This window comes from Oryzias latipes, chromosome 17 (genome assembly GCF_053564925.1).
Source record: "Oryzias latipes strain Hd-rR chromosome 17, Olatipes_Hd-rR_3.1".
In the NCBI taxonomy this organism is placed as follows: domain Eukaryota; kingdom Metazoa; phylum Chordata; class Actinopteri; order Beloniformes; family Adrianichthyidae; genus Oryzias; species Oryzias latipes.
Genome location: NC_136253.1, coordinates 21,624,700 through 21,652,157, shown reverse-complemented (window position 1 = coordinate 21,652,157; position 27,458 = coordinate 21,624,700). Strand labels below are relative to the sequence as shown.

Genomic DNA, 27,458 nt, shown 5'->3' with positions numbered 1-27,458 from the left:
TTACAGTCTTTGGGTGAGTTTGGATCTCTTTGTATCATCTGAATTAAAATCAAACTTTATGATCTTGTTATATTAAGTTATCCCTTCTACTTCACATTAAATCAGATTTAAAAAATTAAATTCTAATTTCTTTTACTCTGTGAATCTTGAACCAACCCACATTTCTGTTCTCAGTAATGGAAAAACCTGATGTGCAGAAACACCAGAAGGCTCAATTTGTTGTTAAAAGAAGTCATGAAAACCTGTTTTTCGTGTCATCCTTGTCTTCCTCCAGTTTAAACTTCTTAAGACCCGAGCTCTTTTATGATAAGTCCTTTTTATTTCATAGTTTCAGGGCCCCAGATAAGCAGAATTAAATACTGTGTTAATGTATCCCAAAATGTGATGTCCTCGCGTGTGGACGCCAGGTCTTAATAAGTTAAAGTGGAACATAGAGTTTCACTTTTTACTTTTATTAGACCAGTGCTATTTTTTAAATATTTGAAAATAACTTTAAATATTCCTGAAGAAGAAAAAAACATCAACCCAAATTTTTTAATTCTTGAAATTGTATTTTTACATTTGTTAATACATTTGGGAAAAACAATTTTCACATCGATACTTCACAGTTTGTATAATGAATATTTAATCACTTTAGTTTTGCTACTAAAATTTAATTGTTGATTATAAAAATTAAGTCGGAAATTCGTATACATTTTTTCTTTTAAAAGAGGAGATTTAGAAGGAAAAAAAAGCATCTCATACAAACACACTTATCCCAGTAAATCATCTATCCAGCTGCTGCTCTCTGATTTTTGCTCAGCAGTACTGTTTTCTGACACCATCAGAGTGTCTACATTCACACCGCTTGGCTCTGCCACCGACAGCAGTGGTACTGGTGCTGTAAACATGCCATCTCCAAACAGATCTATCGGGGCCGAGGGAGCAGCAGTAGAAGCTGCATCAGCCACGAGCAAATTCCCCTGTGAGTTAAAAGGAGCTGGAGTGCTCAGCAACTGTGGAAATGCATCTGCACTGCCTGAGCTGTCTGAAACGCCAAAGATGTCATCAGTAAAATAACTGGTGGGAGCTTTAGTTTGATCATCTGCATTAACAAGAGGCAGAGAGAACAGGTCATTCTGCCTAAATGTGTCAAAATCAGCACTTTGTTCACTCACTGGGTTGACGGACCAGAAAGGATCTGAACTGTCGTTTTGCTTGAGAGGTGCTGAGTCACTGGCAGCTGGCACAACCTCTGACGGAAAGTCAAACAGACTCAATTCTTTCATTGCAGCAGCTGTCGGTACAGCTGTGTCAGTGAGGGAAGATGAAAAAAGAGTTGGGGTGTCTAACAAATCAGAACTGTTACAGGGACCCAGAAGCTCCTGGTGGTCAGCCTGTATTTTATCTTGTTTATTAGACTGCATATTTGGCTTTGGAGAAGATTCTTCTGCATTTATTTGATTGGGCACATTACCAAAGAGGGCCGAACTGGTATCTTTGTCAAAAATATAATCAGTGAATGGATCATTTATCAAGATGTCAGGATGACTTTTGAGAGGAACTCCAGGATCATCTGTAGAAAGGCCTGAAGTCTTGATGCCTTGTAAATCTGACTCTTCACCTGTAGAATTTTCCTCTTCACCTGTTTGATTATCATTTTGTTCAGTTAAAGGCATTTGAGGTACACTAGATGGTTCATCAAACAGATCAAAATTGCTGTGCTCAGAAAATTGTGACTGGTTAAGGTTTGAAAGATCTGGTTCAGAGAGATGTTTCACAGTAGGGTTGAGAGAATCCCTCTCACAAGGATGTGCCTCAGAAGGGTTTGATTGATCTTTTTTAGAAGGATGAGGTTCAGTAAGCTCTGAAAGATCTGTTTCAGATAATTGTGCCTCAGTAAGGTTTAAAGGATCTTTCTCAGAAGAATGTGCCTCAGTATGTCTTGAAGGATCTGGTCCAGATGGACTGGCATCAGTAAGTCTTGAAGAACCTGGTTTAGAAGGAATGGCATTCATAAGGTTTGAAGGATCTAGTTCAGAAAGATGTGCCTCAGTAAGGCTTAAATTGTCTTTCCCAGAAGGATGTGCCTCAGCAAGTCTTAGATGATCTTTTTCCGTAGGATCTGCCTCAGTAAGTCTGGAAGGAAATTTCCTAGAAGGATAGGCCTCTGTCTGGTTAAAAGGATCTGGTTCAGAATGGCTGGAGTCAGTAAGGTTTGAAGGATTTGGTTCAGAAAGATGTACTTCAGTAAGGTTTGGAGAATCTAGTTCTGAAGGATTGGCCTCAGTGAGGTTTGATGTATCTTGTTTAGAAAGATGGGCCTCCATAAATCTCTGGGGATCTGGTTCAGAAGGATGGCCCTTGGTAATTCTTGAAGGATCTTGTCTAGAAAGATGTATCTCAGTAAGGTTCGAAGAATCTGGTTTAGAAAGATGTGTCTCACTAAGGCTTGAATCGTCTTTTACAGGAGGACGTGACTCATTAAGGCCTGAAGAATTTGATTCAGAAGGATGTATCTCAGTAAAGTTTGCAAGATCTGGTATAGAAGGATGTGCCTTAGCAACCCTCAAATGATCTGGTTTAGAAGGGTGTGTAATAGTAAGGTGTCTTGGATATGGTTCCACAGATGCAATTTTGGAAACATCTTTCTGAATTTGCTCGTCTTTTGTCCCATCATTTTCCTTCTCTGCTTTTTTTGTCGCAGTATTCGGTTTGGCTCGTGCTTTGTCTTGTGAGGCCACTTTCGTGGTATCTGAGGATGAGTGAAACAGTTTTCCAAAGAGTCCACTGCTTTGTTTGACATCAGGTTTCTTGGTGTCCTTGGGCTCAACCTTGGAGGGTTTGTCATTTCCACTTGATGTGAAAAGCTTTGACAAAGGACTCTTTCCTTTGGACAAGGATCCCAGTTTAGTTCTTGAATTTGTTCTTGGCAAAGGCTTCTTCTGATCAATGCTGTTTGGTTCATCTTGGGTTGAATCACTTGTTTGTTGCTGGTTTTCATTCTTCTCATAGCTGATCGCTTCTCTGCCCTGACTCCTTGCAGAGTTTTGTGCAGGGTTAAAATCTTCTGATCTTTGTGTACCGGCTGGTTTTGCTGATGCTTCTGTTTCTGGTGGTTCTATTTGGCTTGTAATGCCTTGAGCTGAACAGATGTTTGGGGAGTTGAGTGAAGGCTCAGCCTCTTCTGTTGGTCCAGTCAGGGTTGTATTGCCTATTCGTGGAATTTCTTGACTGTTCTGCACTTCCACCTCTTTCTCCTGTTTTGTTTTTTCCCCCTTTACCTCATAGTTTTTGTTTTCAGGTTTTTCATTGGACACCTCAATCTTGTGATTGTTGATGCCAATTTTAGCTTTGTTGTCAGATTTATCTATTTTATCCGACTCATGTGGGATTGTTTTAGAGTTACCTTCTGAGGTTGGTTGATTAGTTTCTTCACACTGAACAACTTCGATATTTGGAGCAAAATGGACAGATTTCCGAACTTTGCCTTTGTCTGATCCGTTGGATGTTGACGTCTTGCTTGGTTTTGGGTTTGGTGACACTTTTTTTTGATCCTTGGTTTGGTTAACAACAGAAATGAGTTTTTCTGGTGCTCTGGCAGTGATCGTGTCATGGATATGTCTTGCCTTTGATGTCCCACTGGACTGGTTTGGTTTCTTTAAAGGCACAATTTCAGATGAAACAAACCCCTGAGACTTCGATTGTTCTTTCACCCGCATATCCCTCACTTCCATTCTGTTTTGGACTCTTTCAGTTTTCCATTGCCCTGAGTCAATTCGACCTGTCGCCTTGTTGTCTTTTTCAGATTTCTCAATTTTCTGCTCTGAAACAAAAGATCGCTGTGATGCACTAACTCCAGGATTCTTTTTCTCTGGTGGCCAACTTATTTTTAATTTGCCCTTTACATCAGCCACACTTTTATGTCCAGATTTGCTTTCAGTGGATTTAGCAGGGATGGATTCAGCAGAGCAATTTAAGTAATTTTTGATCATTTTGAAAGGGGATCTGGCATCTGGCTCATCTGCTGCCTTGTTTTTGTTGAACCAGCGGTCTTTGTGTGGTGTGTGCCCAAATGCTTCATCATAATTTCCCTTCCTTTTGAAAAGCTGTTGGTAGTGAGAAACACAGTAGAACTCTCCGTGAAGTGATGAATAGTTGTGAATACTGCCAAAAAACAAACAAACAAAAAAAGGTTGTTTATTTGTCTAATCAAGTGCTGGGACTCAAGGATAAGAAATCCTCACTACATGAAAGTCGATATCAGCCTCGTTGAGCCACTAAATTTTAAATTATTTTATGAATCAGAATTTTTGCTTTGATGTTTAAATGTCTTACCTTAGCTTCTTCTTGCAGTATTTACAGCTGAAACACTTGTGGTGAAGCGTTAGTTTACTTGCCACCATTTTCTCCATAGGGTAGACGGGTGTCAAACAGGCAGAACACATTTCCTTTGTTGGAGGCTGAAACTATGATAAAAAATAATAACAATTTTTATATTTTTGAAATGTAAAATTAATTATTTTGCATCACTTGTCCTTAAAGGTATACATACCTATAATTTAGCTTGAATGAAATGTACATATGTTCATATGTACGTATAGTAAAATACAGTTTAAACAATCAAAAATACTATCTAAATCAGGGGTCTGCAACCTTTAATGCCAAACAAGCCGTTTGGTTCAGTTATTTACTGACTAAAATTCAGCGAAAGTCACTAAACCTTAATTTATTGTTTAGAAAGATACACTTTATTTATGCTTTTGTTAAGATCAAGAGGTTAATTTATCAAATGTAGCTTTCTAAGATTTACAAAAATTGAATTATTATTGTTTTTGTTTTATTCGTATTGCTTCTTTTGGTTCAAACTGAGGTTCATATGAGGTCCTTTCAAAGTTAAATATCATATTTGTCAAATCATATCTGCCTGCTGCAGTAGGTTTACCTGAATTAAAAATGCAAAAAAGTCAAACATGACATTTCCTATTATCATGACTTTGCTGCGTCTTCTTTTTGCATTTACATAAACATGACAACATAGGATACAATTTGGAAAACTCTATACATGTAAATGCATTAAGAACTATGCTTTTGAACATCAACCATAGATTAGTGTGCAGCAGAGAATAATATTTGCATTGTTGTCTTTTTCCAAATAAAACACAGCTCTGACAGTGGAATAAGCCTTATGTCATCCTTTTGCTCAGTTATCTGACATGTTGAAGTTTATGAGTACTGGTAAAAACAAAAGACCTTGTTTTAGTGTTATGTCAGCATTGATGAAAAAAAGTTATTTTTACTAATGAATGATCGCCTCCATTTTATAATGTAAACACAAATAACAAAACTTAAACAATATATTATTCATTGAAAGAATTTGCATTTTTTAAAGCAAAGGGCCACGATAGAAGGATGATAGAGCCTCAGGTTGCAGACTCCGGAGCTAAATTCATAAAATCGTTGGTGTAACTTATTGGACATAATCAGAATGGGCAAGGATAAATTGGCTTTTTTGTAAAAATTGTTGGAAAATATTTTTTTACCTTTAAAAAGCACCATATCCTAGTTTTACTACCCAACCAAGGCAAAATCAATTTAAAAAAAGTTTTATCTGCTGCTTATTGGCTTGGGGAAGTAATACACATATTCATTCAATGTTTTTAAAAACATTAATTTTAAAAGTGCTTCACTGTTGGGTTGAGCAGTAGTTAACCCCTTTAACCCTTGTGCTGTCTTAGATGACCCCACCCTTGCATTGACGTGTTCTCCCTAGTGCTATCCTAGGCACTTTAACGTTGGGAGTTGGGTAATTTAGACCCACTAGACAGTGCTCTGGACCTTTTTTCTTCAATGATTTGTGATCTTCACTGGTGTCCATGGATTACATGAAATCTTTCCACCTTTATCCACCTTTGTCATGGTAGGGAGAACACGTCAATGTAAGGGTGGGGTCATCTAAGATAGCACAAGGGTTAAGAAAAAAAATGTGGCGCAATATTATGTGTGCAGCTGATTATTTTGATTTTAATCCAGACTTTGTTTGATCTGTACTTGTAAAAATATATGCATATGTCTGTGAACTTGCAAACATTTCAATTTCAACAAATGTATTTTACATAGGAATGAGGTTTTGCAACTTTACGTTTTTTTTAACGTTTGTTTTATTGACAACTAACACAACAGAATTTACAATGGTTGCAGTATAAAATCTATAAGACAAAGACTCATAACATTTGTTTAGGCCAAACAAGAAAACTTTACATTACCACATAATAGAAATATTAAAGAAATTAAAAGCCTATGTTGATAAAGTTACAAAGGAATATGTGGTTTTACTTGGGTCTGCTAAAAGTTACAAAAACTGTCCCTTCCTCTTTGGGGCGGCTAAATACTTTATCATCAAAGGGGTGTCTAGGTCGTCTCATCAAAGGGGAAGTCACAGCTTCGTACCTGGTTGGACTCCCCATTGCTTCAAACAGAGCAGATGCTTTACTGTCAGAATGGTTAGAGACGAATGTTGAAGTCACAGAAGACACAAACACGTTGCCAAAGCCATCGCTTTCCTCATATGTTTCTCTGACCGTCTTGGTGTCAATTATTCCTGCAGGTTTCTCTGGAAGGGTCTTGACTTCCAGCACACTGACCTGCTGTTGAGGACGATCCAAACTCTGATTGGCGCCATCAGCTTGTGGTTTGAACGTCATCATGGTGGGTTTTGGTTGCTCCATAGGCTTTCTTGCTGAGTGAATGGAGATAAACGAAGGGGAGGATTGAGAGGATGATTGCCGGACAAGTCTTTTTTTGGGAACTTCTTCTTTAGGACATTTTAAATCTGTCGTCTCTTTGGCGCAGACTGGTTTGGTCTTGCTTGATACAATACTTATCTTCTTAATGTTGTTGGCAGATTGAAGATTTTGCTCTGTTTTCATAGACTCGTCAAACAGTCCTGACAGTCCTGCAATGTCCGCCTCAGATTTTAGATTGGACACAGAATATAAAGCTTTTTTTATTGTTTCTTCAATGTCAAGAAGCTTTGTTAACGTCTGTTCTTTCAGCTTCCGTATGTCTTTGCTAGCCTTCTCCAGATCTTCAAATGCCATCTCAACGGACGAGATGCTCTCTAGATCATCATCCTGCGCTTCTGCTTCAACTTTCTTTGCAGCCGTTTTACTTTGCTTTGCAGTTTTATTCGACGTCACCATCCACTCGGGAACATACAACGTCTTGATGGAGCTTTTCTCCTCTGCGGAGGTCTCTCCTTCTATCTCCTTCACCTGAGAAAGGACTCCTTTGAGCTCCTCCCGTTTCCTTAGATTTTCAAAAATTTCCATGGCTGCCTGCTCATTTTCTCTCATGATCTCCTCCTTGTGGACAGAAAGCCTTTGTCTTCTTTCATTTTCTGTCTCCCTCACTTTTTTCTCTCTGAGAACAACTTTTTCCTGACATACTGGTTTCTGCTGTTCATTTGAATGTGAGTGCCATGCCTTGACTGAACTGTTAATGTGGGACGTTTGCGCCACAGTGTCGCTTTTATCTGTTTTTGCGTCATTTGTGACTTTAACCTTCTTCGGCAGCACAAATCTTGGGTTGGAAACATCACTGTCCTGTCTGTCAAACTTCTGAACAACAGACTGGAAGCTGGTATTCATCTCCTCTTTTCCTTCTCCTGCATGGTTCCTCTTCCACATCTGAATCTCCTCAGCTGCATTTATTTTCTTTATCAGACCGTCATCATTTTCAGGCAGTTGGAAGTCTGCTTTCCTCTTTGTAATTGACAACATTTGTGTTTCCTCAATCTTTGAGTCAATTGTTTGGTTAATATCGACTTCATCTGCATATTTGTTCATTGTTCGGTGAGTTGGGATATCTTGTTGTTTGCTTTGGGGAGACGTAGGAACTGGCTGTTTTTGTGTCTGGGGAGACGCTGCACTGGGGGCCGGAGTTGGTCTTTCAGGGGCCACGGATTTCATCCATTGTGGCTTTGGTGGTAAAGCTGGCTTCTGCTCCTGTGGTTTTTCACCCTTTTCGGGAGGTAAAGATGGCGTTACTCCTTCAGACCAGGACACACTAGTGTTTCCATGTGCTATAGGGTTGGGGGATGGACTCTGTGTTGCTATGGCTGGCTGTCCTTCACAGGTTACTGAAATTGAAGGAGATAACGTTGTGTCAGATGGAGGCACAGACACCACAGCACAATGATTGTGAACAGTTCTGCTTCTCCTTGAACAAGGAGAAGCCCTGCCTGAATTCCTGTATATCATGGCAGCTTTGTAGTCTCCTCTGGACACATTTATATTTGATTTCTCCAGAGAGTCCAAAGCCAATTGCATATTTCCTCTAACAATGTTGTTTTTTTCTACAACCTTGTGATCTGCCGGTGGACTCTGCAGAGACCTGATCGCTGCCTTCACATCTCCCATAATAATCTCCTCTGTCTCATCTTCAGTTGTGTGACCATTATAATCGCAAACATCAGAAGGTGGCATTGACTCTGGTGCACAACTATTGTCTACAAATGGACTTGATTGATTAGCCTCAAAAAAAATCTGACCTCTATGATCTCTCTCTGCATCACTGACCTTGGGATGAGTCCTGATTTGCTGGCACTTGGTGGAGGAAGAAGATTGCACCAGAGTGGAGGAACTTTCTTCTTGGGCCACAGTGCTCAAGTTGAATATTTTTCCAGGAACAACCAACTCTCGCTCCACGTGCATGCTTTGCTGTTTTGCCATTTCAAGAGATCTTTTTGCTGCTTTTACGTTTCCAGATATTATGACTTCCTTTTGTGCTTGATTCCCTTCTTCTACGGGACCATGGGTTGACAGGTCTATGTCGTAGATAGTTCCAGGCACAATGATTTCCCGTTCCATGTGCCTGCTCTGCTCTTTTGCAAGCTCCAAAGACTCCATGGTTGCTTTGATATCACCTGGAACCACCTCTTCTTTGTCCAAAATTATTGGTTGCTTCACAAAAAGTTGCTTCTTTGCTGATGAGACATCTCCAGGGATGATTTCCTCCTTTAGTATGCAGCTCTCAATGCTAAGTGCGCACTCAGAGGAGAAAACCTTTTTGGCATTCTTTACGTCTCCCGGTAAAACGTCACAGATGGATCTTTCCATGTGCTCCTTTTGTTGGTGAAGGCTTCTCTTGGCTTCCTTCACACTCCCATGCACTGTGTCAAACTGCTCCTTCACCAACAGGCCGCCATCAGCTTCACACTCAGATGCCTCAGCATAAAGACTCCTCAGATATTCAAGGTCTCCTTTTTCAATGCAGCTTTTTAACAAATTCACGTTTCCCTTCTCACTTTCGTCCACTCTGCATGAAACTGCTGGTCTTTGACTTTGAGCAGACGCCAGCAGGTTTCCAATCGTAGACTTAACGTCTCCTTTCTCTGTGACATGACTCTCTGTTCTGGTTTCTTTGTTGATGTAGAGTGAATAAACAGACATTTCTGCTCGTCCCTCTCCAGTCTCTTGCATTATGATTCCCTTCTTGAGGTTCTTATTTGGAATGAGAAGCTGATCTATTGTTTGAACAATGTTTCTAGCTCTTTGATCACTTTCAAAAGTGGTAGAGTCAGTCAACTCCAAGACTGGAAGCTCAACCACTGTGGTGTTAGCTTCACCTTTTTCTGTTTGTCTCAGAAGCGTGATTTGTGGGGCCAGAGTCGGCGTTAGCAGCAGCTGGAGCATGATGTTACTTATGTTGCCTTGAACCACATCCTCCTTCTGAATCTGAACGCCCGTGTTACTCTCAAGCAGATATTTTGCCATGGTAATACTCTTGCCTTCATTAGTTTCTATAATAATGCCACTCGATTGCACAAAATGATTCTGGTGTAAGTATGAAAGAGTATCAGCCACGCTGTTGGCTGTGATTTTGTCCAGTGGGGTGGTCTCAAAGAGCCAGGTGGTGCACTTTACGTCGGTTTTAGGAATCTCCTCGACACCTTGGACTGTAGTGTTTTCTGAGTCTTTGATTTTGTCCAGCGGGTTGGATTCAAATAGCCAAGTGCAGCGCTTTACATCTCCCTTCTGGCTGTCTTCCCTGTGGACAATTTTCACTGGACTCTGTTCCTCAGGTTCCCCCTTCAGATGGTCAATGGTCTGATTCTCGAAGAGCCAGGTCGAAGTTCTCACGTCACCCCGCTGGACATCAGTGACACTCACCGTTCTCACAAACTTCTGGTTCGATGGCTCAGACTCAAACAGCTTTTTATTTTCCTGTACACTAATACTTCCAAAGTCTTCAGAAACACTGACTGAAGGTTCATCTTGGCCCCCAAAGGAGTCTAAAGGTTGAGTTTCAAACTTCCACCTGGCTGATTCAACACCACCTTTGTTGACATCTTCTTGCGTGACAGCTCGTATCACGTAGACTTCATTTTCCGCTTTGATGGCATCGAGCGGTTTCGTCTCAAACATCCACCTCGCTCCTCTAACATCACCACTCATCACCTCTTCCTTTTTCACAGTTGTCACTTCATGAAACTGGCCCTCCTTGTCTCTGATGGCATACAGTGGCAGGGATTCAAACATCATGGTGCTAGACTTCACGTCAACATTGCTCACAGGCTCTTCCACAGAGGCTGATACCTGCTTAAGGGGCTCCTTTTGGATTTTGTCCAGCGAGGAAGTTTCAAATATAAACTTCTTGTTCTGTACATCGCCGCTTTCCTGACTGAGTCTCTGCGTATTGGATTTGTCGCTGTCCTTGTTGATCAAGTTCATTGGGCAGTTCTCGAACATCCAAGTAACTTTATGAACTGACCCTTTTTCAATCTCTTCATCTTGGCTCTGGCTTTCAGTAGCTTTTACAATTTCAGATCCTATTTCGTTAAGTGACTGGGACTCAAAAAGCTCCTTGACACGAGAGACGTCACCTGACTGAAAGTTAACCTGACTGATGCACCTGAGGTCTTGCTCTGAATCTGAATCCTTTCTTATTCTGTCCAAGGTCTCAGTTTCAAAAAGATGTTTGACGGTTTGAACGTCGACTTGTGATCTGACAGAATCCTGAACGGTGCTGCATAGTCTTAAACTGTATGGCTCACCCTGTTTGATGCTGTCAAGAGGCTGGGACTCAAAAAGCCAGGTAATAGATCTGACGTTGGTACCGTCAGTTAAATCTTGATCCTTCAGTCTTTCATCTTTTTCGCATTGAACGTCCATCGATTGGGTCTCAAACAACCATTTGCACGTCTTGACGTCACCTTTGCAAAGCTCCTCTCTGTCTGAAGATGTTTTTTCTGTCTGGTTGACCTTACAATGGATGCCATCTATTGTCTGAGTTTCAAAAAGCCACTTAGCCATGTTGAGGTCACCTGTGCACTCCTCCTGTCTGGTGATTCCTTTGATCACCTCAACGTTTCCATTTCTATCTGCTAGCTCGTCTAAGGGCTTGGTCTCAAACATCCACTTGTAGTTTTTGACTTTTCCTTTGACGAATTCCTCCCGGCTGACGGTTGTGACTTCATGGAGGTTTCCAGAACTGTCTTTTATTGCGTATAAAGGAGTTGTTTCAAACATGAGTTTGTTTTCTTTTACATTTCCACCTTCAATAGTCTTCATTATAGCAAAACTCTCCTGACTTTCAGCACTTTTGCTCAAGAGAATTGTTTCAAAAAGTTGCTTGAATCCCTTTACATCCCCCTTCTCTATCACCTGCTTTTTCGGCAAGACGTCCCTATGCATACCGCCATTCTGAAATATTTGCTTTCTGTCTTTTACTCCTCCTTGTTCTTCAGCTGAAATGGTAATTTTCTTTAAACGCCCAACCTCATCATTTTCCCCAAGGGCCTCCATGGGCTGTGTTTCAAACAGCCACAGCGAAGTCTTGACATCTCCACCAATAACCTCTTCCTTCTCCACAGATGTTTCGGCAGCATCACCTTTTAGACTCACCAGTGGCTGCCTTTCAGAGAGCTTCTTTTTGTTGCTGACATCAGCCTCTCCTGGACAGATGGCTACTTGAGCCTCAAGCTTATCTGCGCCAATGGCTTCTTGAATTGTTTCGAACGACTGAGTTTCAAACATCCACCTCTTTTGATCAACTCCTCCTTTCTGCCCTTCTTCCAGAGATATACCCCGAATTATTTTCACCCCATCAACGCCTTTATTGATCAGATCCAAAGGCTGAGTTTCAAAAAGCCAACGAGCCGTATGGATTTCACTGCTGTTGATCTCCTCCCTGCAGATGGATTTAATCTCGTGGATGTTACCGCTGTTGTCTCTGATGGCACAGCCAGGATCTGTCTGGAAGAGCTTTACTGTCTTCTGGACGTCTCCTTTCTGCTCCTGAAGCTCTGATTTAAGCTTCAGGAAGGTGTGATCCTCACAGGAGTTACATTGCCCCAAGTCACTCAGCGGTTTGGACTCAAAAAGAAGTCGAGTCCCTCTGACGTTGCCGGGCTGGATAGGCTCTCTCAGAAGTGCCTCAACAAGTTCTCCCTCTTCAGTTTTTGGTTTATTGAAGGAATCTAAAGGTTGGGTCTCAAACAACCACATAGATGTTCTTACATCTCCCATGACTGAGGTCTGACGCTCAACAGGTTTGAGCACACGGCTGTCGTTGCCCTCAAACACTAGGGAGGTGTTTCTAACATCTCCACCTTTTAACTCCTCCTCAAGCAGTAACTTTCTGGTTTCGTGGGGATCTCCAATGTTGTCCAGAGTCCAGTTCTCAAAGATCCACTTCATAGACTGCACTTCACCACTATAGGCTTGGTCCTGGTTGCTCTCCGACTGCACTGCCTTCATGATATCGTCATCCACTGCATCATCGAGCCCCGCCCGCAGGTCGGGATGGATGTGTTTGAAAAGCCTCTTCAGCTCGCTCTTCTGCCGCTGCTGGTAGAATGTGGAGAAGGTTTCTTTAGGAGGAGGCACAGGAAGGGCTGTAGCATCTTCATAGTCAGTGGGTCTAGGTGGTACAGGAGGAGGTGGAGGAGGAAGCAGGTCTTCTTCCTCATGACGTGGTTGAGAAACTGTCACTTTACTGACTGCTTCGGCCATCTTGAAGAAAAGAAAACAGGAGTAACAGCTTTAGCATGCACCAGAATGTATAAATGAGGACATCTAGACTGGCATGCATGTAGAGAAGATGTTATACTTTACCTTTTTCCAGGTTTTTGTGTTGTTTTTTCACAGCAAACCATCCTGTGTCACACCGGGGTTAACGGTACACTTCACTGCTGTTAGTATGCACACATTTTGGTTATTTTTTTAAACATGAACCCTCCGGGACAGTCTGAAGAATTGGGTCTCATCTTTTCCATTTCCTAAAGTATCTTAAATTTAGCTCACCGATAGCCAACTTCGTTTGAAAATTAAAAAAAAAAACATAAAATATTTTTTCCTTCTTTTAATGAAACGCTAGCAAATATTTTTTTTTGTTGTAATTAGAGTTTTAGCTAAGCCATACATAGGCAGCAAAGTTATGACATTTGCAGTGGTAGTTTTAGTTTTTATGTACAAAATAGTCCCCCTGAACAAAATAAAAAAGACTAACAATAAATTATTATCAATAATTTGTTTTTACTCATCCTAATATCAAATGTCACTGCTTTAATCACTTGTTGAGCCAGATGTATCAAATATGATACTTTGAAAAAACAAATCTGAGTCATTATTATTATTTTTATTATTAAAATAGTTTATTTCTATTCTAGTTCAAAGTTGTTGGGAATAATTTTTCAGTCTGTAGTGGTCACCTTCTGAATAAATATCACACCATGATCACAGCTCCTATTGTGTTTATGGCACTCCATCTCACCAAAAAATATTGTGTAGCCACTATTTTAAAAAGATTTAAAAAAACACAAAAACATGACTTTTAACTACATTTTTAGACAAAACTTAAAAGTTTTGACTTTTTTTTAAAGCAAAAGACAGAAATGTTGAACTCTTAAAATCAGGCATGCATAGAACGACGGAAACAAAGTAAATGAAACCACACATGCTGGAAAAATGCAACAATACCTTGCTCCTTTTAGTTCTTGTAGCTGAATTTTCAGTCACTTCCTGCGCAACAGAAGATTAAGCGTGAGTTTAGATGGTAGTTGGTTTGATGATTCATCAAGTTGGGGATTTATTGGAATTTTTCTGTGAAAGGCCTTGACCTGAGTCTGATGAGGGAATGAGAAGCATTTCAGGAACTCACCGGATGTACTGGGCCTCCTGTGGAGTCTGCTGCTGCTCTTGACAGATAGAGCGCTGATCTGTCTCTGACTGATGGGGAGGTCGTTGCCCTGCTACTGCTCACTGATGAGTTATGTTTGTCATCTGCAAGAGCAAAAGTAATTTTAAAAGTATATTTGATGAAGTTGAAATTTTGTTTTGCCCATATTTGATGCCCTGAAACACTTTTTTAGGTAAAACTGAGCTGTATTCCAATATAAGGATGTAAGATTGTGTGTAGTGTCCACAACAATCTGTATGATAACAGCATGTTTGTGTATTTTTAGACAAGTGTGGGGGTAAATATAGTGACAATGGTATTTGTCTTATCGCAACACTTTTAAGCTAACTTGTGAAGCTTTTGTTAAATTGTCTTCTTAGGATGCAAATTAAAAGATACCATTTTCTCAAATTAAAGACTTTCTAGAGGCTTGGATTGAGAGAGCAGACGACATAAATGGGTTTCGGCGTACTGCCTGGGACCTTCAGCAGCCTGCATGCCATGGAGTGACCATGACGCCAAGGAGGAAAGAAAAACAGCAACTGCAAGCTCAGCTGGAGTGATACAGACGGTTTGCACATTGTTTGAATGAGCTCTCTGCCATCAAACTATCAACACCTGCCCTGAGGAATGCAACCGACTGAGCCACAGTCACGACAGGAGAATCGTTTTACCCGGCAACGAAAAGCTCCTTTGACTGCTTTAAATGAACGTTTCAAACCAAAAAATTTTTTTTTCTACTCTGAACAATTTGAATGAATTAGTGTTCAAAGTGATGTAAAAGCTATTCATGTGTGACTAATGTCTGGACTGAAAAACACCTCCCTATTATGCCCACAAAGCTCTCGTGGGACAAAAGGACGGAGCAGCAAGCTGGCGCCTCTCACGAGGCCAGACTTAAAGCATTTTCATAGCTGGGTGAGCAGACAGAATGAAGCAACCCTGGCCGTGCACGTTCCCTGGAGGGGAGGTCACTCATCACCACACATTTACACACTCGTCCCGCAAAACGGGGATTAGTTCCAACCGCTTGGTGCCAACATAGATGGATGTTGTGGCGGCATTTTAGCCTCACTGACTTGCAGAAGTGTAATCAACTTCCTTGGGATTTTTCTCACTCTAGAAGCTGACATCTCTTTGATACAGGTCGGAAGAGAAGAGATGAAGAAGAGCTATTAGCGGCGCAGGGCGTGGTTTTTCAGCTGCTGACAGCTGAAAAGCAGTTGCTGTTTGTTCTTTATCACCTTCACCTCCATCAGCTGTTTGAGGACACATTTACAGACGCTAATGAAAACCAGAGAGACAAAAAAATCTCCCCGTCCATGGGATCCAGCTTGACGGAGTTACACCAAAGCGACTGAGTTGGTCGGAGATCTTGAAATCCTTGTTTTGGCCTTTGTTGCATAGTCATATTAACCCCTTGATGATCTAATTTAACAAATACTTTCAAGCAAAAACCCAAGTGATTTTTTTTTCATTGCCGGAAATACATTCAGGTGTCAAGGGGTTAAAAAGCTGAAAACAAAAGAACTCGGACACCAGAATGCTTGTGTGAGTAGTCCTTTCACAGCTAACATCTATTATAAAATCTCCATATTGCATCATATTAAAGTCTGGAATTTTATTGGTAGATGTCTCGCCGGTGGGACAGCTATCAAGAACGTTTTAAAGTCCAAAAAAACTGCAATAGATTTTCTTTCCTGATTTGTATTTTTCCTCCTATGTAGGTTAGTGATTTACAAAAAAATGTGTTACTTCACATAAAAACTATTGTACCCTATTCTGAAATCAGCTTTGACACACTATACACCCAGATTTAAATATGGAGATTGCAGCATTATTAGTAATATTGTACAATTTTTGCACTTCTAAATTATATCCAACATAATAAAACACCTTCTAAAGTAAGTTTTTCGAGTCAATATTACACAGGAGTTTCATAATATAACAGTAACCACACATTTTCATAATTTCTCTCTATCCGGATGAGTCATTTATACTTACTAAACGATGTGTGTCACTTCCTCTTTTATCTCAGTTGTGTTGAATATCAGACTCCCTGTATCGTCTCACACAGTCTCTGTCCTCACCCAAACTGAGCTCTTCCTCGTCCTGGGGCCTTTGTGACAGCTGATTTTATCTGCACCCGCAGACCCACTAGAAGACTTTGGCTATTTTGGGATGGTGGGCTGGCTGCTGCTACCAGCCTGAGTCAATCACCTCCCTTTCCCACAGCTGCATTGTCACACACTATTACAGGCACTGGGTGGGACCAGAAATTGTATCAGTGGACACTTGGTCCGAGATAAAATGACACACAGGAAGTTGTAGATGTTTCTATTTTAGTCAACTGCTGCAGTCTAGGAAGACTTTCAGGCTTCAAGATTGAAAAAGATTTGTTCACAAAAAAACATTTATAGATCTATAGCTCACTGATTTATGCGGAGAAATGATGTAACCTCGTCCTGTCAATTGTTTGAACACACCCAATAAGGATGTTGAATGATTAAGAATTCAGCTGTCAGCTGTCAATCAAAAAAGATTCAGTGGTTAAATTAGTCATCTTCTATTGGTACGTTCATAGTGCCCTTGGTGTTCAAGTGGCCACTTCCAATGAAAACTGAATGTAAAAGCGTTAAATGTGCATTTTTGCTTCCGTGTTCAAAATCTTTCGCTTTTACGTGTTTGTGTTTTTATGTCAGTTTTCAGCTCTATGTACAAAACGTGCGGCCATTGAACGCACGGTGAAAGTTAAACCAGTAGAAATTTGACCAATCAGGGACTGGGATTTGGTTGTGACGTATGGGTAGCTTCCTTATCAATTCATGAAAGTGCCAACGCTGAGAAAATGGATAATTAAGGAGAAATCAATAATTGGGGTTTCTGCCTGGAATTATATGACACCAAGTCTTTCATTTCTTGGAACACCATATGCTAAAAGCACGTATAAGAATCCGTGTTAAGTGCATTCTTGACTGCGCATCACAGGTGAATATAGCATAAGTAATGGAAAAACTATTCGTAATCTGACACTTCTGTTTTTTCTTGTTTGTTTTCAGCAGCACTGCCCCCATGCTGCCACTGCTGTTAATACATGTCCAGGTGGATGGTCCACTCTTAAAGGTTCACTGTGAAAATAGCAGTGCTGTGGTATCTTTGAATTCCAGCTGGGTGTTTTTCAGTGTGGACTTTGCATGGATGGGCTTTTCTTCATGCACTCCAGCTTCCCGAACAGTTAAAAACATGTTTCATTTGTTATTTGGAGATATTGTGTGTGTGTTCAGTTTCCTTTTAACTCCTCATTCCGGCTAAACTCAATCTTTAAGTTGTAAAATTCAAGCTTTTGAATTTTTGGGCAAAAAAAAAAAAAAAGAATTCAAAAGTTTGCTAAATTAAATAATTATTTATAAAAATAAGTAAAGTGTTAGTAATTTTACTAACTGGGGTTGATGTGAAACCTTCAAAGTAAAGTAACCATGAATCATTTGTTTGAGTTTATATCTTTGGTCATATTGTTTACCTGTATCAGATTGTGCCTGAGTCATTCTGAGCCTTGACTCGAACATCACGAAGTGAAATCATCAGTCTGATACAGCAACTTCAGTTCCAATACTTTGAAAGAGGAGCAAGGACTGCGTCACTTCTATCTTAAAGGTGTGAGCCAAACACATAGTTATTTGTCTACACCACTTGGTCTTTTTTTAGCTTATTTTCCCCTCTACTATGAGACAGCACTGCATGGACTCCATGGAGCAGCCTGAAGACCTTGATCCTGACACGTTTGCTTTATGGAACCGAAACATATCTGTTTCATTTTCTGGGGATGTTTCTGGACACAGATGAATGTGCCCACATTGACGTTTCAAAGAAATTTCCTCGGCAGATACAACATTGTCTTTCAAAGTCAGGACAGCTGCCCACACACCATATTGCCAAAATATGCGCATAAATCAAGGTCTTTGTAGGAGCTCGACCCCTGATCCCATCTACCCTCTCCGGTGTCAGTGAGTGTGAATACAAAACCCTCCTCTCACCGTGTGGGTGTCTAGCAGATCTGCTATAACGTCCATTCATGGGCTTTCCTATATCTTCCTGGGTTGTTCTCTGTGGATCAATAAGAGGCCATTTTTAAATTTCATAGTTGCTGTTGCGCTATTGACATGAAATTTAATGCAGTTACAGTTTACAAACTGTAGTCTCCTTTTTTATCTTTGAAAAGTCAAAAAATAAAAATTCTTTGCATATAAAAGTTAGATTAAACCACCTTTTTGTCATGTTCCAAACGTTTTCAGTTCACTTGTTTGTGGCGCTTGGTCAGTAATTTGATTTCTTGAAAAAAAAACACTTCTTTGAATAACTTAAAGTTAAACCTTTTTTTGTCGCTTTTTTTGCACCAAGTTTTGTTCCAGCTCCAAACGTGAGGAGAAATCTCACCTGAATCCAGGCGTTCTTTGGAGTGATGTTATGACTTCCACTGTCCTGCAGGGGGAAGTCAATCCTAGCTTTACCATCCACTGCAGAGAATGAGTTGAGGCTCGGGCTGCTGTTATAGTTTTGCTGCAGGGTGGCCTTGGACTCAAAGAGTGCACACAGAGCCCTGGTGCCCACCGTGTCCTTCTGTGGTAGGAAGTCCATGGAGCGACTCCTGGAATGACCGCTGAGTCTCCCTGATCCCCACATGACCTGACTCTTCCTGTTCTCAGATCTCCAGCCATCGTCGACACAATTTCCTGAGACCTGACAAAAGGCTGTCTAAATTTTAACAGTCATCAGATTGGACCAGACTGACAGATTATTGCCTTACCTCATGCTTCTGCTCAGCTTTTTTACAACTGCTCAGGTCAGCACAGCTTTGGTAACTGTTTTAACACAACATTTATACATTTATTAAGAGAGAAAAACACCAGCTAAGCTACTTTAAGAAATCTCTTCAAAGAAACTGTTAAAAAGAGGTCAGCCGAGCTAATAAATAGGTTATTTTAAAATGTATTTGTGTATATTTGAAAGAACTGAATATTTCCTTTTTGGAATAAACTTACTGTTGTACCAGCTGTGAAACTGACTTTCTACTCCAGTTTGTTGCAGTGGGCATGACCCATGACTTCTCCTGAGCCCCAGAGAGGCTCCTCAGGGACTGAGTCCTCCTAAGACCAAAAACCTCCATTCTCATCAAACAACAGCTACAACAGAGAAAGGTTTTGCCACATTAGTTCATGATTTGTATTGTGTTTGGTCAAAGTTGACCCGTTATCAAGTGAGAAAACTGGTCAATTTATTTTTACCCGATACGCAATATAAGCATTAAAGTACCAAGTGGGTCAAAATGACCAGATGAGTTCATATTTTGCTGATATGATGTTTTATTTGCCTTGTATCAATATATAGCAAAATAGTTGTAAAATGCAGGAGTGGGTCTGAACGACCCGCAGTAAATTTCTATCAAATTTCATGGGCAGTTTTTTTCCTATAAGATGTAAATTTTGGTCACCCATTTAGACTTTTGTTTGAATGCACAGCCACATTTTGCATAACTCAGTAATAGTTTAAAATCTTACTTTCCTTGTTCTTTTTTTCTTGTTTTGCCTTAAAACTGGGAGAGTTTTATGTATAATAAGAGTGCAAAAGATTGGCTCTGGTGGACTTGCCTGTAAAAGTAATGTTGACGGACAAAATGGCATAAAGGTAAAACAGACCTTCACACCATATAAACACGTTTTTCCAGTTAGCTTTAGATAAGAATTTAACAGATACACACATTTGTAAAACATATTCAGCTAAATGTAAATTTGAGTAGCTCCAAAATATGAAACACAATCAATTAAAAAATGATAGTTTTTTTAATTAAAGCGTCAAAATGGCACAAAAATACAGTTATTTTGACATGGGTCATTTTTGACCCCTTTATAAAAGAGCATATGGTAAAGCCTTTTCTGTGTTTTAAGGTTAACAATCTATGGTTCCTTAAATCTAGAGCTACAGTGCACATTCATCCCAATCATGTCAGACACAATATCACACATTTATTAGATTTTAAACCCAAACCTAATGTTGCTGAATGTTCAGAGTTAACCCCTTTATGCCTGAATTTATTTCTAAAAATATATAAAAAGGTGATGCTAAATGACATAGAGTCCTGGATTTAATGGCACATTGCAATTTAGCAACGTATGGTGTTGAAGGGGTTGAAACTGAAGTTAACCAGTAAAAAAAGCTCAGTCACATGACTCAGCTAATGTTTATAAAAATCTCAAGTTTTGTATCAAACCTTTTTTAAACCCAAGGGTAAAAGTGTGTTACTTTAAAAAGAGTTAATTTGAAGTTTCCTTATCACTTCAGTAACATGGAAAAAGCATTTAGTCACATTAATTTTCCTAGTTGAAATCAGTCCTTTTGGAATTATTTTGTAACTGAACCTTGACTTTATTGTACAGCTAAACATAACTGTAAAATGACATTTTTTGCTGTTTTAAATCAAATGAGAACTACATACCTGAGCAGAAAAGCCTGCAGGTGAATCTCCCCCTCTCTGTTTTACCTAAGGATTAAGAGCTCCTCTCATGAGACACAGCAGTTTGTGGTGGCCAAAGTCCTTTCAAGACTTGTGATCATGGACTTCCGGAGATGAAATTTGGCACCTTAACATCACCTGATGATTTTTTCTGCTTCTGAGCATGAAAAATGATCAAACCAAAACTACAACCAAGTCTTTTCTCTGACTTTTACGTCTACTCCAAACGTCACTCGTTCACTTTGATGCTTCTTTGCTTTATTGTGTTCAAACTTCATATTATAAAAAATAAATTGCAGGTTTCTTGCTGACAACAAACTAAATTAAAGCACAGGAAAAGCTGACGGTGCATGTAGGTCAATGCAGAGATCATTTATGTTGGTAGTAGATGGTCGTTTGACAGTCAGCTGGTGTTCAAAAGGTCCAGGAACAATTGTGTTGACATGGTCGATTTTGTTGCACATTAACTTAGAGGAAGATTTATATTTGACTGGCTTTTACAATATGATGTTTAGCCTTTTATGGTGCACAACCCAAACCCTGATTGAGAAAAATGGTAGATGACAAAATGAACAAAACAATACATCTTAGAAATATTTGCTTTGACCTATTTAATTCCAGAAAATGTGTAACTGGTATCGCTAGTACATTATTTTTCCTGGCATGTGTTCTTCCTAATCGTGGTCAGAAAAAATGATAGTTCTTAAGCAAAACGAAGTTGTAAAAGTTCTGAGAGTTTACAATGATGTAATTCCAACTGGTAAATCTTTAGTCAAGTGCAAGTAAATTTTTATCCGGAGGCAGCACAAAGTGTTTTTACAGAATAAAACATACACATGACGAACTTTTGCTTCATCAGCTGGACAAAAACAAGCTTCAAGATGTGAATTTTCTCTCTGAACTGAAACTTTATTTAACCTATCGTGACGACTAGCAAATATATCGCTTTCCTCTGCCGCTGCAGTCGAGATCGGAGGTCGGAGCGCCATGTTGTCACTATAAACAAATAGTCCAAACCGAAAGAAATAACAAGAAAAACACGGAGTGCGTATATATATATATATATATATAACCAGCTACAACGGTTAAGTGATGTACCGCCTGAAAGTCTACTGGAAACTGTGAATGAAGCATTGAGGGCAATTCCTACCACAGCCATCACAGAAACCAATGAACTGGTTTACACTTCAGCAGCAGTGATCCTTGAGATGCTTGGCTACAAGAGCAACCATGGAAGAAAACAGTACCCACCATGGAAGCAACGGTTAGAGGCCAAAATCAAGGCAACTTGGAAGGATGTGAGTAAGCTGACAGAGGCTCAAAGAGGTATAATGAGAAAGCAAGTACCTAAGAGATACAGCCAGATGCCCATACCTGAAGCACTGGAAACTGCCAAACAAAGGCTCCTAGCCTTGAGCAGCCGCCTAAAGAGGTACACAAGAGACAATGAAGCCAGACGAATAAACAGGCTCTTCGCAACTCAACCTGCAAAAATGTACGCTCAGTGGCAGGGTCAAAACAGCCGAGCAGACCCACCAAGGCTTGAAACTGAACAGTACTGGAAAAGTATAAGGGAGAAAGAGACAGCACATAACAGCAATGCCCAGTGGCTGGTCTCTCTGAGAAAAGAACATAGCATCCTCCCTGAACAGAATCCAGTAACCATCACAGTGGCAGACATCCAAGAAAGAGTCTCAGGTATGAAGAACTGGACAGCACCGGGCCCTGACATGATACATGCCTACTGGCTAAAGAAGCTTACCGCACTCCACGAGCGCCTGGCAGCACAAATGAACCAGCTGCTAAGAGATGGGACTCACCCCGAATGGCTAACGGAAGGGCGAACGATCCTGATCCAGAAGGATCCTTCAAAGGGTGCAGTCCCATCCAACTACCGGCCAATAACCTGTCTCTCCACAACATGGAAGCTCATGTCAGGCATCAATGCAACCAAGATAAATAGGCACATGGATCAATTCATGAGTAACACACAGAAGGGCATTGGTAGAGACTCCAGAGGAGCCAAACACCAACTCCTGGTTGACAGAACAGTCGCTCAAGACTGTAAGTCACAACACACCAACCTGTGCACAGCCTGGATTGATTACAAGAAGGCCTATGACTCAATGCCACACACATGGATCACTGAATGCTTGGAGCTGTACAACATCAACAGGACTCTAAGAGCCTTCATAGGAAACTCAATGAAGCTCTGTCCCCACTGCTGTTCTGCATAGGTCTGAACCCCCTCAGCCAAATAATCACCAAGACTGGCTATGGATACCGACTCAGAAATGGGGCCAACATCAGTCACCTCCTATACATGGATGACATCAAGCTATATGCTAAGAGCGAGCGTGACATTGACTCCTTGATCCACACCACCAGGATCTACAGTACTGACATTGGGATGTCATTCGGGCTCGAGAAATGCAGCCGGATGGTGACTAAGAGAGGCAATGTAGTCCACACAGGAGGGGTCTCACTCCCAGAAGGAACAATAGACATCGAGGACAGTTACAAGTACCTTGGAATTCCACAGGCAAATGGCAACCTGGAGCAGGCAACAAGGAAAGCTGCAACAGCTAAATACCTCCAACAAGTAAGGCAAGTCCTGAGAAGCCAGCTCAATGGCAAGAATAAGACCCGGGCAAAAAACAGCTATGCACTACCAGTTATCAGATAAGAATAATAATAATAAGGAATAATAAGATGGCCAAAGGAAGAGATACAGACCATAGATGTTCATACACGAAAGCTCCTCACCATGCATGGAGGGTTCCATCCCAAATCCCGCACCCTGAGACGGTATGCTAGCCGCAAGGAAGGAGGCCGAGGACTAGTGAGCCTGGAAGCCACTATCCAGGATGAAACATCCAAGATGCATGAGTACATCAAGCTCAAGTCCCCAACTGACAGTGTGCTCAGTGAATGTCTCAGACAATGGAGACCAGAGGATACAGTGCTGGAGGACAGATCCTCATGGGAGGACAAACCCCTGCATGGGATGTACCACCGGACCATAACTGAAGTGGCTGATATCAAGAAGTCCTACCAATGGCTAGAAAGGGCTGGCCTACAGGACAGCACTAAAGCACTCATCGTGGCAGCTTAGGAACAAGCCCTGAGCACCAGAGCAATAGAGACTTAGATCTACCACACCAGACAAGACCCAAGGTGTAGGCTGTGCAAAGAGGCGCCTGAAACAATCCAGCACATAACTGCAGGGTGTAAGATGCTGGCAGGTAAAGCATACATGGAGCGCCACAATCAAGTGGCTGGAATAATATACAGGAACATGTGTGCAGAATATGGACTGGAAACCCCAAGGTCAAAATGGGAAACACCTCCAAGGGTGGTAGAGAATGAAAGGGCAAAGATCCTGTGGGACTTCATCCAGACTGATAGAATGGTAATGGCGAACCAACGAGACATCATAGTGGTGGACAAAGAACAGAGGAAAGCCGTTGTAGTGGATGTGGCAATGCCAAACGATGGGAACATCTGGAAAAGGAACATGGGAAACTGGAGAAATACCAGGGACTCAGAGAAGAACTGGAGAAAGCCTGGAAAGACAGTGGTGCCTGTGGTAATTGGAGCACTCGGGGCAGTAACCCCCAAGCTGGAGGAGTGGCTACAACAGATACCTGGAAAGACCTCAGACCTCTCAGTCCAGAAAAGCGCAGTGCTAGGAACAGATAAGATACTGCGTATTACCCTCAAGCTCCCAGGCCTCTGGTAGAGGACACGAGCTTGTGTGAGAAACTGCCCGCGGAAGGCTGAGAGGGGCGTTTTTTTAATTAAAAAAAGGAAAAACGCCCCGCTCAAACTCCGCGGGTGGTTTCTCTCTTGACATGTTGAGAAACCCTAAACACATACCTGTCCAGTAGTTTTTATACCAAAACTGTCTTCAATTGGCTAAGATCACATTGGGTTTTGTCATGATTACTCACATGCTCACAGAAACAGCCCCAAGCATTTTTTAAGAAAACAGCATTTGCTATTAGGCTGAGGCTAAATCCTCATAAAACATTTCTATGTTTGATAAAACACAATCTGTTCTTCCTAAAAACACAAAGAATATGTGTGAATATGTCTCCTAAATCTTCCTTAGATTTAGATGAATATATATTTTTATTTCTGTATTTATGTGTATTTATTATTTATTTCAAATGTTTTAATAATTTTAATAACAATCTATCTATCTATCTATCTATCTATCTATCTATCTATCTATCTATCTATCTATCTATCTATCTATCTATCTATCTATCTATCTATCTATCTATCTATCTATCTATCTATCTATCTATCTATCTATCTATCTATCTATCTGACTGACTGACTGACTGACTGACTGACTGACTGACTGACTGACTGACTGACTGACTGACTGACTGACTGACTGACTGACTGACTGACTGACTGACTGACTGACTGACTAACCAGAATTTGTTAAAGGTTCACAACAAAATAAGTTGTTCGTCTTTTCCCCAGCAGGTAGAGCCAGAGTAACATTTAACTGAAAATGAACAAGAAAAAGGAGAATCATATCTTTGTGTTGGATGATTTTACATCATAAACATTTCCAACATAGTTCTTGAAGAGTGTTAAACAGTGAAGCTATTTTGCTAAACAAATCATGGCAAGAAATGATTAGCAAAGAAAAATAAGAGATGAGGACAAGGTGATGTTTTTTAATGTCTGTGTTTTGTCATCTGCAGTGGAAGAAGAAAACAGAAAAACAATGAACATGTGAAAGAGTGGGGGGGGGGGGGTCCGCAGGGAACTCACCCACACAGTTTCACAGTCAGGGGTGGACTGCACAGCTGAGAAAAGAGCTGAACTCCTTCCCCTTGCTACTGCACACTCCTGCGAAAGCTTCACATGGATCCACATGTGACAGCCACCGACGGCTATGAGGGGCCGTATAAGACATTATTTATTCTGAACCATTCACATTCATACATTCTTGCTCTCACAGTCATATATACTCTCTTTCGCATACACATTCATACATTCTTGCTCTCACAGTCATATATACTCTCTTTCGCATACATATATTCTCTTACGCATCCATATATTCTCTCTCTCACAGTCATATATACTCTCTTTCGCATACATATATTCTCACTTGCACATCCATATATTCTCTCTCTCGCATGCATATATATTCTCTTACGCATTCATATATTCTCACTTGCACATCCATATATTCTCTCTCTTGCATGCATATATATTACTTTACACATACATACATTCTCACTCTCATTGTCACTCTTAAAAAAGAATGTATGTATGTGAAAGACAAGTATATATGAACGTGTGAGGAAGAGTTTATATGTGTGTGTGAGAGAGGAGTATGCATGAAACGGAAGTTACTTTGCATGAAAAGGAAGGCACTTTGAATGAAACGGAAGGCAGATGATTTCTCGTGCTCTGATTGGACGAGAGGCCGCCACCTCCCATTTTGAACAGACGCTAACACGAACCAATAAGAAGGCCATCGGAACCTTAAGAAATATTTTATCTTCACCTCAAGTGGTCACAAATCTGTCTGCATCTCTAGAGACACAAAGGAATGTCTCAAATACCAATAATGGTAATAGAAGTGCCACCGAAACAGAAAATCCGTATCCACCTTATTCCTAGCCCCCATGAGCCTTTGCGTGAATTATGGGCGACACTTCCTGTAGACGCTGGAACACGCATTTACATTAAAACAAATTCCTCTTGTTTTCGATCCATAACTACATATAAATGTGGGAAAACCAGCTGTCATTTCTTAGAAAAGGCAACGGTGAGGTGGAGATGAAATATTTGTTAAGGTTCCGATGGCTGCAGGACCCCCGTGGCTACTTCTTGCCGGTTCGTTTTTTTTAAAAAAGAAACTTTATTAACAATATCTTGCACATACAAAATACCAAACACAAAACTCCACTGTGTGCAAAATACAATCTTCACGTTCGCCATGAGAATGAACAAAAAAACATAATGATAACCATGTAAAACAGGTTATGCAAAAAGAAAACAAAAATAATAAGGCAAAGGAATCTGTTAAAGTTTCAGGAGAGACCATGTTTCAACTGTTCTGACAGCTTTTTTGTTAGTGGAAGATTTAATACTGTTCACATACAAAACCATTTCTTTCTGAAAAACATAAAACACGGTTTTTTTGTTGGCATATTTACACTTGTGTATAAAGTATTTAGCCATAATTATAAGTAAATTAACTACATATATTTTTTCTGCATTAAGTCTTTCTTGTGTAAAATATCCAAAAATAATATGCTCGTAAAATAATCTATAATCTTCACATAGATGAGTTCTTATAAAATGTATCACATCTTTCCAAAATAGTTGAGTGAAAGAGCAAAACCAAAAAAGATGAGGCACAGTTTCTGGTGAGGAATGACAGAATGAACAGTTTATGTCCAGATCTTTTTTAAACTTAGTAAAGAAATGTTTCACTGGATAAAATTTGTGAAGAATTTTGAAAGAAATTTCTCTGATTTTATTGGTGATGAAATACTTTTGTGGCAGGGTCCAAACCTTTTCCCACTGAATTCTACATCCAAAGCTGTTCCAGTATGAGATAACATACGGTTTTGTGGCAATCTCATTTTGAAACAGAGAACGGATACTTTGATTATTCCTGCTAGCTGAAAAACATACCTTTCCACAACACAAGTCTGTTAATTTGGGATTTCTTGCTTGTTCATGTTAGCGTCTGCACTGTAATCCCTAGCGAGTTGACTGAACTTAAAAATTATTTTGTAACAGATTACGC

General features: G+C 40.4%; 1 protein-coding gene across 8 annotated transcripts; it reads right to left on the bottom strand.

Annotated features, from left to right (window-relative positions):
* Window positions 1-520: 520 nt before the first annotated feature.
* On the bottom strand, window positions 521-20,899 carry xirp1 (xin actin binding repeat containing 1). 8 transcript variants are annotated; one of them, XM_078935489.1, is made up of 9 exons: window positions 20,651-20,899; window positions 19,200-19,340; window positions 18,965-19,019; window positions 18,595-18,897; window positions 18,195-18,264; window positions 14,143-14,264; window positions 13,962-14,003; window positions 4,318-4,448; window positions 521-4,146 (listed from the first exon to the last, which is right to left on the bottom strand). In XM_078935489.1, exons 2-9 carry the CDS (start codon window positions 19,328-19,330, stop codon window positions 753-755), a joined length of 4,248 nt encoding a protein of 1,415 aa, XP_078791615.1. In that variant the 5' UTR covers window positions 19,331-19,340; window positions 20,651-20,899; the 3' UTR covers window positions 521-752. The 8 variants fall into 8 exon arrangements, with proteins under 8 accessions (XP_078791615.1, XP_078791616.1, XP_020566592.2 ...); XM_078935490.1 differs by having other exon boundaries at window positions 19,200-19,304; window positions 20,651-20,887; XM_023964796.2 differs by lacking the exons at window positions 521-4,146; window positions 4,318-4,448 and adding exons at window positions 7,517-8,119; window positions 8,559-12,995.
* Window positions 20,900-27,458: the final 6,559 nt, after the last annotated feature.